Source organism: Crinia signifera, chromosome 5, assembly GCF_055691185.1.
Source record: "Crinia signifera chromosome 5, ASM5569118v1, whole genome shotgun sequence".
Classification (NCBI taxonomy): domain Eukaryota; kingdom Metazoa; phylum Chordata; class Amphibia; order Anura; family Myobatrachidae; genus Crinia; species Crinia signifera.
Genome location: NC_139221.1, coordinates 92,098,193 through 92,112,948, shown reverse-complemented (window position 1 = coordinate 92,112,948; position 14,756 = coordinate 92,098,193). Strand labels below are relative to the sequence as shown.

The 14,756-nt window shown below is 46.5% G+C and overlaps 2 protein-coding genes across 5 annotated transcripts in view; one reads left to right on the top strand and one right to left on the bottom strand.

Annotated features, from left to right (window-relative positions):
- MC5R (melanocortin 5 receptor) overlaps window positions 1–14,756 on the bottom strand; it is a 977,289-nt gene that overhangs the window by 692,256 nt on the left and 270,277 nt on the right. The window lies entirely within an intron of this gene.
- Window positions 1–14,756, top strand: part of MIMS1 (mitochondrial inner membrane scaffold 1) — a 53,833-nt gene that overhangs the window by 26,183 nt on the left and 12,894 nt on the right. For all 4 annotated transcript variants that reach the window (XM_083187698.1, XM_083187695.1, XM_083187697.1 and 1 more), the window contains exons 2-3: window positions 1,886–1,986; window positions 5,064–5,486. In XM_083187698.1, the coding sequence (XP_083043824.1) occupies window positions 5,074–5,486 (413 nt within the window). In that variant the 5' untranslated portion in view covers window positions 1,886–1,986; window positions 5,064–5,073. The remainder of the gene's footprint in view (window positions 1–1,885; window positions 1,987–5,063; window positions 5,487–14,756) is intronic.

The window sequence follows — 14,756 nt, the reverse complement described above, 5'->3', positions numbered from 1 at the left end:
TGTGCGATCCCCTCTGCTGTGATCTGCTCAGCAGGGACGGACTGGCATGTGCCTTAACTGGCCGCAGGGAGACCCGGCCAAACAGTTGGCAGGGCAGCACAGCCTGGCTGTAGGGACTCGGGAGGTATAGTCTATATTTTTCATGTGGTGCCAATTGGAGCGCGGGTGCCTGAAGTCCGGCTCAGTGATTGGCTGCCTGGCTCACGAGCTGGCGCCAGATTTCAAATGCCTGCTGGGGTCAACCAGTGTGGGGGGAGAAGAGCGACCTCGACTTCTCCCATCAATAATTGAGGATGCAGCAAAAGACAAGGCCAGGCAGTAGTGGTGAGTATTACTGCTGCTGGGGGGTATTATACTGTATGTGTCTTACTGCTGGCATCAGGGCACTACTGGGGGCATCTTATCGCGCTGCGGTCCTTCTCTGATACAGCGGCAGCCAGGAGAGTTGTGCACCAGTCTGCTGGCTGCCGCCGGGCTGGCTGATATATTGAACCGTATAACCCACCGCGGGGCCATCTGCTTACCTGCCTGCTAAATGGGGCACCCGAGGCTGCTGTAAGTGCTCCTGATAGGATAACCAGCCACGGAACCCGCGGCTTACGCAGAGGCTGCTGCCAGCTCTCCCTGCCAATCTCTACCTCCTGGATCCTCATCCATGATCCCGCAACGGTGCCCCCCCCCCCCCCTCCTCTGTCATTTTATTCTCGATCAGCCCCTGCCTGGACTCAAGTCAGAAACCCATGGTAATGAACATGTAGGTAAGCAGCACTTATGTGGCATAATATGTCATGGGAATTATGGCGTGTGGTATTATATGTCATGGGCATTACTGTGTTTGGTTTACCCTGTACTGGGCATTACGGTGTGTGGTATATGTAATGGACATTATTGTGTGTGGCATAGTATGCAATAGGTTTTATGGTGTGTGTGGCGTAATGGGCATTGTGGCATGGGCATTGTGGAATGTGGTGTAATATGTAATGGGTATGTTACATGTAATAGGCATTATGGTGTTACTTTTTGGAGCACACTGTCACTATTTTTTTTTCTGGCTCCTACACTTTCATTCTGGCTCCTAGATTTTTTACAAATTTGTCAAGCCCTGTATTAGGGGATGTGGTACGCTTAAGGTGCATACACACGAAAGATTTAGCAAACCATCCAATCTCGTTAATGATTTCCTCAGAACTACTGGAAAAACGATTTGGTGTTAAATAGTAAACGATTGTACAAACAATTTCACGTGAATGATTGATCTTAAACGATGGTGGAGGAGCCAGTCAATCCGCTTTACCAAATAGTTCATCATGCATACACATGAAACGATTAGTACAGATTGCAAAAGATTGTATCCATGCATGAAAAACCATCAACCTCTATCAATGACCGACGGGTACGCGCATCAGCATCGATATCGTTCATACACACGGAAAGGTTTGAGCGATTTGTCGTTTAAATCCTTCGTAAACGCCCAGATCTTTTTCCAAATCTATTCGTGTGTACGCACCTTAAGACGGTGTCCATGTCAACTATGTCGACACTCAGGACGAAAAAAAACAAACCCATTTGACCTTATGACTGTCAACCTAATCATTGTTAATGCCACCTAGAGGTCCATACACACTGGGCGATTATGCCCAGCTTGTATGGACAACGATGATCGTTATCATCACAGTGGGGGTAAGCCGCTCATTGCATACATACTGAGCGGCTTTCCCCCTGCCCGGCGCCGACAGTGAGGGGCGGACGGCTTTGCGTAGTGCATCGCTATGCAAAGCCATTCATCTGTTGGTAATACCAGCAGGTGAGCGGCTTTCCTGGCGATGAAGCTATTATATGGGCCAGTGGAGTTCTATAAAGCTTCTTATTTGTTGTGTTTTCTCAGGCACTGGCTGATAAGAAACGAACAGGATGCTGGATATAGGCACTGAATCTTTCTGACGACATCTGGATATTGGGCTGCTTTGCTGTATGTGCCTGGATAAGGTACGATAATACCAATGAGTTTCTGTCCTTAATTTGTAATCTTGGTACACTGTTGTAATTACTAGGCCCTAGATAACAATGATACTGTCTAGTGTTCATTCTAGCACCTGCGATATTTGAAAACCCATGCAGTTCCTCTTCCCTGTCTGGGGTGTCACTGTCTGCTGTGGAATTTCTAGCATACAGTAGGTTTGGTTTGCATATCAGTGCTGATATACAGACCACAATGTACTAGAAGCACTACAGCAAACAGCGACACCCCAGGCAGGGAACAGGAACTGCATGGGTTTTCAAATATCGCGAGTGCTAGAATGAACACTACTGTATATAGTAGAGACTGTGGAAGCCAAGAGCAGCAATATTGGGCCTGATGCTGGCTTGATCTGCTATAGCTGAGTGCACAGAAGGAAGTGCGAACTTGTCCATATACAGAGTGGCGACTCTTTGCCGTGCACACGTTCCGTATTCGCATGGTTAGTTTGATCATTATAATCGGCGTGCATTTCTATAGTTAATACATTTATTTGCAACAGACCTATTTATTATTCTGTCCTACTCTGCATAGCCCCCATGTCAGATCGCGTCTTCTGTCTGATTACATGAGAAAACATGGCTGCAGCCCAGTTGTGTCCCCTCAGTCCCAAGTGGATATGTGCTAGAAATTACTATAGCTCTGCATCACCCATACCAGCGTACCCTTGATTTTGGAGCATGTACCATGTGTAAACATACAGGACACAGCCCAGGCAATAGGTGTACTCTCGTCTCCACCTTGGGCCCATTGTGTTTAAGGACCTGATGCCGGAAAGGTGTACTAAGGAGTCACTCTGGTCAGGATCTTGTCCTCATGGTACAGTCATTAGCATTGCTGCCTGACACTGGCACCAGGGTTAGGTCTAAATTGTAGTGGGCTAAAGGACCTCCTGACATTACAGGGGAGGAGCAAGGTAAGAAGGAGGGTCCCAAACGGACCCTCGCCACGCTTCGGGCACGGTGGCTCGCTTCGCTCACCACCTGGTTACTAATAAAACCAGTGGTGGCGTGGATAGTGAAGGAGCAAGGCCCCCCCCCCCCCCCCGGCCTTGCTCCTCCCCCTGGACGTAGAAGGTCCTTTAGCCCACTACAATTTAGCATCTACCCTGGCACCAGGTGTTCATTTGTTACCTGGACATTATCTTTGTTGGTGGTTCTCTATGTGTGGTTTCCAAAACAAACCTCTTTTTTGTCCCCTGTCCGGATCACCCCAAATGTGTATATTTGTGCAGTAGATACTACTATCCGTTCCAGTGGTATGTATGATTCAGGATAATCATGTTATGGCCCCCTACATTAGTTGCTGTGATTTCCTGGCACAGCCCATCGGCAGCCAGTAATAATTAGTGATCCATTGGGGAAATTAAACATGTTTTTTCTTTTTATGTGTGTCTGCAGTTTTTAACCTGCGCATTAGTAGGAAGACCCCATGATTTTGGTGCACTTACTGTGGTTTTACAGCTTTGTGTGAAATTGGGGCCAATATGCTGCCAAACATCCTATGATTTGCCATTACGGGTCAACATGTCAATTTGTCCTGCTCTCCTCTATTAGGTGAGCGAGAAATGGGCTGGTCACTATATTTCAGTACACTATGTAGCCAAGCCAATAATTGAATTGCCCCCTTTTGTTTCTGGGTAATGCCCCTTGGGAACCCTGTCTGCACTGTACACATTCCCATCGCTTCTGATGCTTGTACTGAGTGCTGTTGCCACAGGTTATTATTCTCTGACCCTTTGTAGAGAACTATTGTTGTCCATGAGGGAGCAACACACATTAGACCTAAGCTGCATACACTACACACTGGGGGTTATTCTGGGTGCTTTTCGCATGCAAGCTCCATGTTTTAGAAGTGCGCATTTTTTGCACACGTGCGTACAGCTGGTGTGTGCGGCCACAGCGAACAGGGTGGTCGCTGGGCGGACACACCCAACACTATGGGCGTGGGGCGGTGGCTAGTCGCGCCCATGGGAACACCCAGCAATTTACCATGAAACCGCTGGGTGTCTCCCATGCTAATGAAGCCATGACGCGGGGGGGGGGGGGGGCAGCTGACATCCAGTGATGTGTCGAGGGTGCATGCATATCTAAGTGACCTGAGATTCACTTAGATATGCATGTACCTTCCCCATCATTCGATGGTCGGGCCATTGAATGATGTGGGATTGGCCCCATAGGCTGCGAATGAATGTTTATGCAAATCATTCATTTTCAGCCGTGCAAGCAAATTCGAGCTGCAAATGGGGGAGGTGGCGGCGGCAATTGTGGGTGGTTGGAAAAGGAAACGCAGTGCTGCGAACCTCGCATCGCTACATGTCAACCAGAATAAGGGCCACTATGCAATAAAGGCAGACAACGATATCATTACCGATTTTCCTTGAAATCCCTGGAGCTACAGAATGAACGATATAGAGCATACACACCTCTAGAGCTATTGCAAATGATAAAGATAAATAGTTTGCTTTACCACTGAACATCTTGTTTTATGGAAAATGGATCTTGATCGTTGGTACAGACTGAAGGTAAACACTAGTCATAAACAACATAGGCAACATTTCACTGTACAGGCGAGAAAGGGTTCGATATGACCGACGGGAGCAGGCATCGTTATCACACACTGAGCGATATCGTTATCACACACTGAGCGATATCGTTATCGTGCATATTGTCTGCCATTATCACATAGGGCTTCAGAGGCAACACTTTTGCTACCTAACATGTACAGGCCACATACCACAAATCACTAACCCTATGGCAGTTGGTTCATTAAAAATTGGCGGCCAAGACTATTTTTCTATTCGATTTACCAGAATTGGGATTGAATTTGCATCGAATATAGAAAAACCATTTAATGCCCATTTGATTTTCTATTTGATTTTGCTTCTATAAGCCGTGTGTATTCTCTATAAGTCCAAAGTACATCTTAAATGCAGCTAGCCAAAATCAAATAGTCCTGATCGAATCGAACCTGAATCGCACCATTTAGTCTCTATATGTGTGAACATGTGCTAATATCTCCCCCTTCCCCCTTTCTTTGCTTACAGACTTGCCAGCATGTATATATTGAGGACACTACACCTGAGATGTACCCCAGCCAGTATAGTCTCTGTGTCCACCTTGTCATTACGGGCGTGTAGACAGCAGAGGAGATCCCTCTTTGCAGCTAGGGTTGGATGCCAGGATTTAGTAGTAAAACAAAGTCTTCACTCATTCCCGGGGCAAGATGCACCACGTGACCAAAAGCCCCCTCACAATCCTGATACTGATGCATCACTCAAAGCTAATGAAGCTCTCACCACAAAAGACCCTCTTCCTGCTGCAGATGACACCGATCCTTTGCAAGACAAGTCCATAGGCCTAATCCAGAGGTTTAAAAAGACTTTTAAACAGTATGGAAAAGTTATGGTGCCCGTCCATGTACTGACATCCAGTGTGTGGCTTGGAACCTTTTACTATGCAGCCCTGAAGTAAGTGTATTTTAATATCAGTTCAGTTAATCCAAGGACATTTGTTATGTTTAGTAAATTATCATCTGTATTAGCGCACAGTCCTATTCTTTACAGATGGAATAGAAAGTTACCAGCATATTATGTTAGATTATCATCTGCTTTCTGACAAGAGGGATTCCACCTCCTGTGTATGCATGGGGGTGGTTTGGGTTGATCTGATGGCCTGATTTGCAGAGAAGACGGCTGGGCATGACAATAGCTTAGTATGAGAATGTTGCAGGAACAGTGTGTAGGGAAAAGCTGCATCCAATGACACAGCATGTGATCACCATCGCACCCATGGGAGGATCACGCAGGACTCGGGGAAATTCGGGGATGAGTTCTGATGGTGTTGCTGGCATTTACACACTGTTGCACCGGCAACTTGCACCCCTTAGTTGTAGGGGAGGGGTTTGAGGGGGGGGGGGGGGGGGAGAGGGCAAGTTGGATTGACCCTAGGATCTTACAATTTTGCAGTGCTAGACAATGGAGAAACAGAACAATATTTTTAACATAATATGTATAAAATGTGTGTTTTTTTATATATATATATATATATATATATATATATATATATATATATATATATATATATATATATATATAAATCCGTGTTGGACCAGCACTCCACAGCTCAGTTCCTGGTAATGGCACCAGGTGCCTTCCTCTGTTAACCCCCTCAGGATTCCACTATGCAGTACAAAGGTAAGGCGTCACTCCGGCGTCTTGGAAAAAATACAAACAGAGACCTGTTTCTTTTGTCAACATTTCGAGAAATGTAATCTCGTCATCAGGATAGATATATATACATATATATATGTGTATATATATATATATATATATATATATATATACATACACACACACACAGAAAATAATATGGATGAATAATCAGATGCAGTCAAAATAACACTTTTTAATAAGTATCACATACTGTACATACAGTAATACATCTTAGTAAAAGTCAGTCAGACTCGCATAAGTGCGGTCAGTGCCTCCGGAAAGCTACGGCCACAATTCAGCGTCTCCAGACTCAAAAGCTATTTCAATTAGCATGCTTATTTAATGCACATAGTATAAAGCAGCAAAGGGATTTTTATTACAATCTCTGTCAACGTGGATCCCATCCCTTTCGGGCTCGCTGCGCTTGCCACGCAGCGGGCCTGGTGCCCCGCTACGCTCGGCACACTTATTTATTCTCCCTCTATGGGTGTCGTGGACACCCATAGAGAGAGAAAGTGTCAGGATTCCGACCGCCGGGATTATAACTGCATCCCATTCACTACAGGCCTATACTTAGGACACGTGGGCATGTACTGAGGCTTGAGGAAAATAAATTCATGAATTAAGAAGAGGATTCTTCACCATTAGAGCAGTAACATTCTGGAACTCTTTGCCGGGTGGTTACAGCAACTACTGTTAATGAACTTAAATTGAAACTGGATACATTTTTGGCCACTACGGGAATCCTAAAGATATGACTTACTCAAGTCAGTAGTTACAAGTCAGATAGGTTAAAACTCGATGGATGTCTTTTTTTCAACTTTAATTACTGTTACTACAGTATGTTCTAGAATAGAATTCCTTTATTCGTCTCACAATGGAGAAATTTGCAATTGTTACAGCTAGGTTTAGGTACAGATAAGAGTAATAGTATAATAATAATAAGAACACACATGATAAGATAAGATCCAAACAATATTGGTTTATCACTCCCTGATGTAAAAACTTGTACTAAATTGTTCACCTCATTTCTATGGAATGGGAGTTGCCCTTGCATTGCTGTTGCTAAATTGCAATTGTCAAGATCTAAAGGAGAAGAATTGCTTAAAATATTAAAATTTACAAGGGCGGTACATTTCCAATATGTTAGTGCAGTGATTTCCAAACTTTTTATAATCTCGGCGCACTAGAGTCTCAGAATAGTTTTTACAGCACCCCTACGCTAAAAGTTTCTTTATAGAGATATTTGAAAAATATTATTACATTTACGTAGATTGAGTTTATGAGGAGTATTCAATGCCCCTGACGGCCAGCAGTGCCAATAGCTCACCATCAGACTATTCAACTCCCTCCCCTTCACTCGTCGTTTCCACCTCGCTAGTTCCATTCATTTCAACCAGTGGACTCGCTGCATTTGCTCTGAACATCGCAGTTTAAGGTGATTCTCGTCGTCCTCTGAGGGCGATGATTTCTCCCTAACATTGAATACTGCATGCTGCATGAAAGATCAGAAGATTTAGCAAAAGATCCATCATATCTTAAGATAAATCTTTGGTGAAGATGTGCGCTTGCCTGAAATCTTTTGTCCAGGAAAGACAAAAGATTTCAATGCTAAATTTTGTGTCCACATCTTCTTCTGTGGGCACCTTTAGGTCAATGATGCATACTATTATACTAGGATAGGCAGGCTGCATTTCTGGCCTTGGAATCAGGGGTGGTCGGTTTTTACAAAAAGGGGGTCAATTTATATTGAGTTACTCGACTTCCCTGTAGTTCAAATTACAAGTTTTTGAAACCACATCATGGTATTAATACAGATCACGAACACGAATTAGAGCAGTGGTTCCCAAACTGTGTGTCTAGGGTGCCGTGATTCAAAAAAGTTTGGGAAACTCTGAATTAGAGACTTATTTTTTCTGCACTTATGATTTCTGGACCTATCCAGTGTGTTCTGATTAGTTTGTGGTTTTTTGCTTTGTTCCACCCTAATGCTGTGTACACACGGTGAGATTCCTTTGCTATTCGACTTAATGGTGTGTACACACGGTAAGATTCCCTTGCTATTCGACTTTAAAGGTGCCCACACACTAGAACGATTTTTGGGCCGATTGGCCGATTTTCGATAAATCGGCCGATATATCGACCGATATTTACCGATAATCGGTCAAAAATCGGTCGAAAATCGGCCGATGCTCACTCCCGTGAATCTTTTGCTAAATCTTCTTTTGACAATCAGGCAAAAAATCATTCTAGTGTGTGGGCACCTTAAGATTCGAGTGCTATGCAATCTTGGCTAACTCTGTACTATTTACATACAATTCTTGCTATCTACATTCGATTTACACTATATCATAGTGTAATACTACTTCCGGAAGAGGCCGGGGATGGTCGCATGCATGTGGAGCTCCGTCCCCATCCACGGAGCTTCCACCATCCCCGGCCTCAGGAGCAGCGTGCGGCGGAGGGGACGGAGACAGAGGAGGCGGGCAGGCAGTAGTGGACGGTGGAAGAGGAGGAGGCGCGAGGAAAGCGTGCACCGCGATCCTCCGAGGACGATGCGGCCGGAGCGGGGAGAAGGCTGACCCACCTGCCCGCCGCAGCTCACCCGCACGGGGCGGGTGTGCAATCAGCCCAGGCGCCACTCAACCCCTTCACCTCCCCCTCTCCCCCCCCCCCCCGAGGGTGATAAATGTACTGTCCCTGCTTATATTGCTACCTACCTGGCTGCCGCAACGACCAGTGGCGCCGCCGATGGCTGCCTAGGCGCTGTACAGCTTGGCGGGCATGTGATCCCCGCAAGTGATGTCTAAATGCTCTCAATGTAATGCGTTTAATGTCTCAATGGAATGTGTATAATGTCTCAATGGAATGCATGTAATGTGCCCCCCCCCCCCCCCATTTCATCCCTGCTTGATGCTGCACTGTAATCCACAAAAAATTCCTAGTGTGCGCAAGCACACATGGCCAATAAAGTTGATTCTATTCTATTCTATCATGCATGCCCAAACTATGGCCCTCCAGCTGTTGTGAAACTTCAAGTCCCATCATGCCTTGCCAGTTTTGCTATTTGGGAATGCTAAAGCTATGGCAAGGCATGCTGGGATGTGTAGTTTCACAACAGCTGGAGGGCCACAGTTTGAATATGCCTGGCCTATATAGTCATTGCTGCCCTGTCTATCTGGGTTTCAATTTGTGCTGCCATGGGAAAGCGCATCGGGATCGCAAGGTAAAAAACTTGTGTGATCTGCATACGATCCCGATGCGATTTTGACTATATAGTCAAAATCTCATGCTGATTGTACCTGTGTGTACACACCATTAAACTATACTGTTACCTTGAATTGCTCCATTTCTATCTCTCCTCCCCTCATATTATTCCCCTTTCTATAGTATTTTATTTTGAATTACAGTGTTAACTTTCTTATTATTATCGTTTTGTATTTGTCTACTATTATTGACCTTTTCAATTGGAACTAAATGGTTTGTCCACATTTACAATATTGGCAATCTTTTGCTATAAGCGTTTCTAGGTTTTGTATGATGGGTGCAATTCCATCACTTCTGTACTGTGGAGTCTTTTGTCTACTGTAGTTCTCATTGTTTTATTTGAAATAATAAACAGATTTTTTTTTAAATGGTTCCCAAACCCCCGAAATGCAACCACACCTAACATTTTGTCTGTCTTGTCTTTTACTACCACACTAAATGCTTTTGCACATGTCCAGTTACAGCAAATCTTATCCATAACAAATAATGTAACCTGTGTCATTAGCTTACAGCTACAAAGCTTCACTTGTGTGAAAGGGGCTATAGCAGTGGTTCCCAAACTGTGCGCCTAGGCTCCCTGGGGTGCCTTGGAGCACTTGCAGGGGTGCCTCAGGTTGGTGGTCCAGAACCAATTCAAATTGTGTATGGCCAATGAAATAGGCAGAATCAGTGCTTGTGGCTTCCAATTAAGAATATGTAGGTAAACAGAAGTGACGCATGTTTCTCACAACATAACTGAACCTATTTTTCCCTGAATTAGTAACCAACTTTCTCTTTCAATGGTCCTGGTGACACAGCTCAACACTGGGATGTAGGAGGGTCCGAAGGAGCCAGGCACCTATCCTAAAGCTTTAGAGGGTAGGCTCCTCCCCTACTGCATCCCTGGACTCTTCAGTTCGTGTTAGGTGCCCACTGGAGTGGGTGCTATTCTAAAGGGCTGCGGGAGCAGCCGAAGAAATAGAGTAGTTAGGGAATTTTTTATTGTTTTATTAATTTTCACCCTAGCTAGGTAGGCACAGTGTGAGGATTCTCATAGTGAATCCTCACACTGCTAGCGCAGCAGGAGCTGACAGAATCGCGTCCTGTCAGCTCACTGTGCACAGGGGAGACGCTGTCTGGCCTCCCTGTGCAGCGCTTTCAGCCTCTATTAAGAGGCTGCCTGGGCTCCGGAGTATCCTGAAACCGGCTCCACGTTTAGGTGGGGATCATGGGGGACAGGCGCTCCGTGATGGCGGCGGCCATTTTATGCGGAGCTTACACGCTGAGCTCCTATATGAGAGGACAGCAGCGTTGTGACAGGCATGTTCCAAGTGGTCCCCAGTCGAGGGGGAGACACTGGAACTAGGAAATCCTACCTAAGGAGCGGCTGACTGGGGGTGGTTGGCGCCAAAAGTCACGGACCCCGCAGCAGCAGGGACTTTTGGTCTCTTCCTTCACTCTGACTTTGGCCCCTTTCCGAACGCTTGCAGCGGAGCTGAGCTGGCTTACTGATCCTGGCAGAGTGACTTGGATTTCCTGGGCATCGTTTCCCCGCAGTTGAAACCAACAGACAGCTAAGTGATTGGGTGCATTGACTCTGTATAAACGCTTGTACATTGTTTGCACTGTGTATATTGATATATATTTCACTTGCATCATGTCTGAGCATCAGGCTGTGGTTTTGGGGGAGGGAGCCCTTAGTGCACTGAGCGCGTGCAATGTTTGCACACAAAAGTTTGTTCCTGAGCAGATGGCCAAGGGGGGCTTATGTATTACTTGCGCTGATGTGAGACCCATGGGCAGTGAACCCCATAGGGCAGAGCAGAGTGAACCTGCGTGGGCCAGTGCCCTAGGCAGGTCAGTAAACGCTTTGGTGCAGCTTCTGGACAGGCAGAGTGATGTGTTGGTAGAATCACAGAGACCTATGCCATCATCTCAGCAGTCTTCTGGCTCCTTGCCTCTTACCCAGGCAGATCCTGCTCTTATTCAGGTGATGCAGGATACTGCTAAGGGGATCAACAGGTTTAGTGAAATACTGGACAAAATGGATGTTGATGTTGCAGGGACCCCTAAAAGGTCTTATGCTATGCCTACTGTGGTAGATGAGGAGGAGGGAGCGTATTCTGATATCCCCTGGGATCAGGGTGATGATTTTGAAGAGACCTCTTCTGCTGGTATAGAGGATCTTATTGTAGCTGTGAAACAGGCTTTAAAACTGTCTGTGGAGGATAAGACTCCTGTTAAAGGTGTTTTTAAGCGACAGCGGAAGGAGGCTGTTACTTTTCCTTCAGATGAGGGGTTACAGGAATTGTTCGAAGGGGCTTGGAAAACTCCTGATAAGAGGCTACAAATGCCTAAGAAATTCCTTAGTCTGTACCCCATGCCAGAGTCTCATGCGGAGCTCTGGGAAAAGGTGCCAGTTGTGGATGCTTCAGTGGCACGTTTGTCCAAGGCTACTGTATTGCCAGTACAGGGCGGTGCAGCTTTTAAAGATTCTGTGGATAAAAAGCTGGAGGGTAACCTCAAGGCTATTTTTGAAGGGGTGGGATTCACTCTACGCCCCCTTATTGCTTCAGCCTGGGTCTCTAAGGCCATGATTGAGTGGGCTGGTGAATTATGCACCATGCTGCAGGCTGACCCTGGTGCATTGCTGCTAGCAGAGAAAATTAAGGCAGCTGCAGAGTATGTGGTGGAAGCAGAGGAGGAAGCTCTTAAAATGGCGACCAGAGTGTCCACAGTCTCTATTAATGCCAGGAGAGTGCTCTGGCTTAAGGCCTGGGAAGCGGACAATGAGTCCAAAAAGGCCCTAGAAACTTTAGCGTTCAAGGGGAAGTTACTATTTGGATCTGAATTAGAGGAAATTATTAAACAGGCCACGGGCGGCAAAAGTACATTTCTGCCGGCTCCCTCGGCTAAGCAGACTTCCAGATTCTCTGCTTTTAGGCCGTCCTTTCGGCCCTCCCCTAGAGGTGGTGCGTCCTTTCGAGGACAGTCTTTCAGGGGAAAGTTTCAGTCCTCTAGGGGCAAGACACAAAAGTCCAAGTTTGGTTCCTTTAACAAGAAGCCTGCCTCCAAAGGAGAGGACAAACCCTCCGCATGACTGTCAGGGGTTTTGCCCGGCAGTGATAAAGGTGGGGGGGCGTCTCTCACATTTCAGGGACGCATGGGCTTCTCTAGACCAGGATGCCTGGGTATTAGATATTATAACCCAGGGCTACAAAATCCCTTTCAGAGGTCCGCCTCCAAAGAGGTTCATTCCCACATCCTTACCAAAGGAAGCGCTGCTTCGTACAGCTCTTGTGAAAGCAGCTCACTCCCTTTTGGAGAAAGGGGTGGTTACCCCGGTTCCCAGGGCAGAGTGGAAGAAAGGCTTTTACTCCACTCTGTTTCTGGTGCCCAAACCAGACGGGTCTTTCAGACCAATACTAAATTTGAAGTCCCTAAATGTTCACTTATGGGTAGACCATTTCAAAATGGAGTCCCTACGGTCAGTACTCCTGAGTCTGGACCAGGGAGAATTTTTGGCGTCCATGGATGTCCAGGACGCATATCTGCACGTCCCTATACACCCGGAGCATCAGACCTTGTTGAGGTTTGCTATAGGAGACCTGCATTTGCAATTCCGGGCGTTACCCTTTGGGCTAGCAACCGCACCAAGGGTATTCACAAAGATAATGTCAGTGATGGCGGCGGTGCTGAGACTCAGGGGAATCACAGTAATACCCTATTTGGACGATCTCCTGTTCAAAGCAGAGTCAGCAGCCATGCTTCAGAGTCACTTGGCAGAGGCCATCAGTTTTTTACAGGCTCACGGCTGGATTTTAAACTTGCAAAAATCTCAGTTGGTACCATCACAGCGGCTCCAATTCTTGGGAGTCATACTGGATACCCATCTCCATCGGGTATTTCTCCCGGAGGTAAAGGCCAGGGATCTGGTCACCTTAGTCCAGGAGATTCTCAGAGCTCGGAGCATTTCAGTATGGAGGTGCCTCAAGCTCCTGGGGAAAATGGTGGCGTCGTTCGAGACGCTTCAATTTGCCAGGTTCCACTCTCGGGTGTTCCAATGGAGCATTTTGTCAGCCTGGTCAGGAAACACTCTGACCATGAAGTCGGAGATGATAGTGCTGTCTTCGGACACTCGAGACTCCTTGAAATGGTGGACAGAAGTAGATTCCCTTCAGTGGGGTCGGTCATTACAGACCTGGGACTGGTTGGTAGTAACTACCGACGCCAGTCTCAGGGGCTGGGGGGCAGTAGTCCTGGATCTCAGGCTGCAGGGCCTGTGGACGGCAGAGGAATCAGTGTTACCAATCAACATCTTGGAGCTGAGAGCTGTCTGGAAAGTGATTTCCTTGGCGGGAGACAGGTTACTGAACCTCCCTTTGAGGATTCAGACCGACAATGCCACAGCTGTGGCGTATCTGAATCACCAGGGCGGTACACGCAGCAAATTGGCCATGTGGGAGGTGTCCAGAATCTTCCTATGGGCGGAACAGAATGTTCCAGCTGTATCGGCTATATTCATTCCAGGAGTAGAGAATATAGAAGCCGACTTCCTGAGCAGGGAGGAGCTCAAGGAAGGGGAATGGAGCTTACACCCTCAGGTGTTTCATCAGATCACCTCGATGTGGGGAACTCCGGATGTGGACCTGATGGCATCCAGGTTCAACCATCAGGTGCCCAGGTTCTATGCCAGAACGAGGGATCCACTAGCGGAGGCAGTGGATGCCATGACTATTCACTGGCAGGGAGATCTCCTCTATGCATTCCCACCAGTACCAATGTTAGCGAGAATTTTGAAGAAAATACAGGGGCAGAAGGTTCCGGTGATCTTAGTGGCCCCAGATTGGCCAAGGAGGTCCTGGTACTCGAGGCTTCAGAGGTTGTCTGTGGACTCATGGCGTCTACCTCTGAGGCCAGACCTTCTAAGACAAGGCCCATTCAATCACCTGGATTCCGATCGATTGATTTTGACGGCTTGGCTATTGAAACCGCCATTCTGAAAAGGAAAGGTTTTTCTGAGGCAGTAGTACAGACTATGATAAAAGCCAGAAAAACTGTATCTTCAGCAAATTATTATAGAGTCTGGAAGACTTACATTCGATGGTGTGAGAGAAGAAAGGCTCACACATCTCATTTTAAGCTATCAAGAATGATGGAGTTTTTACAAGATGGTTTTTCATCGGGCCTAAGCCTTCAGTCATTGAAGGTGCAGATTTCGGCCTTGTCCATCTATTACCAGAAAAGGATAGCCATTTTACCGGAAATTCAGACCTTTTT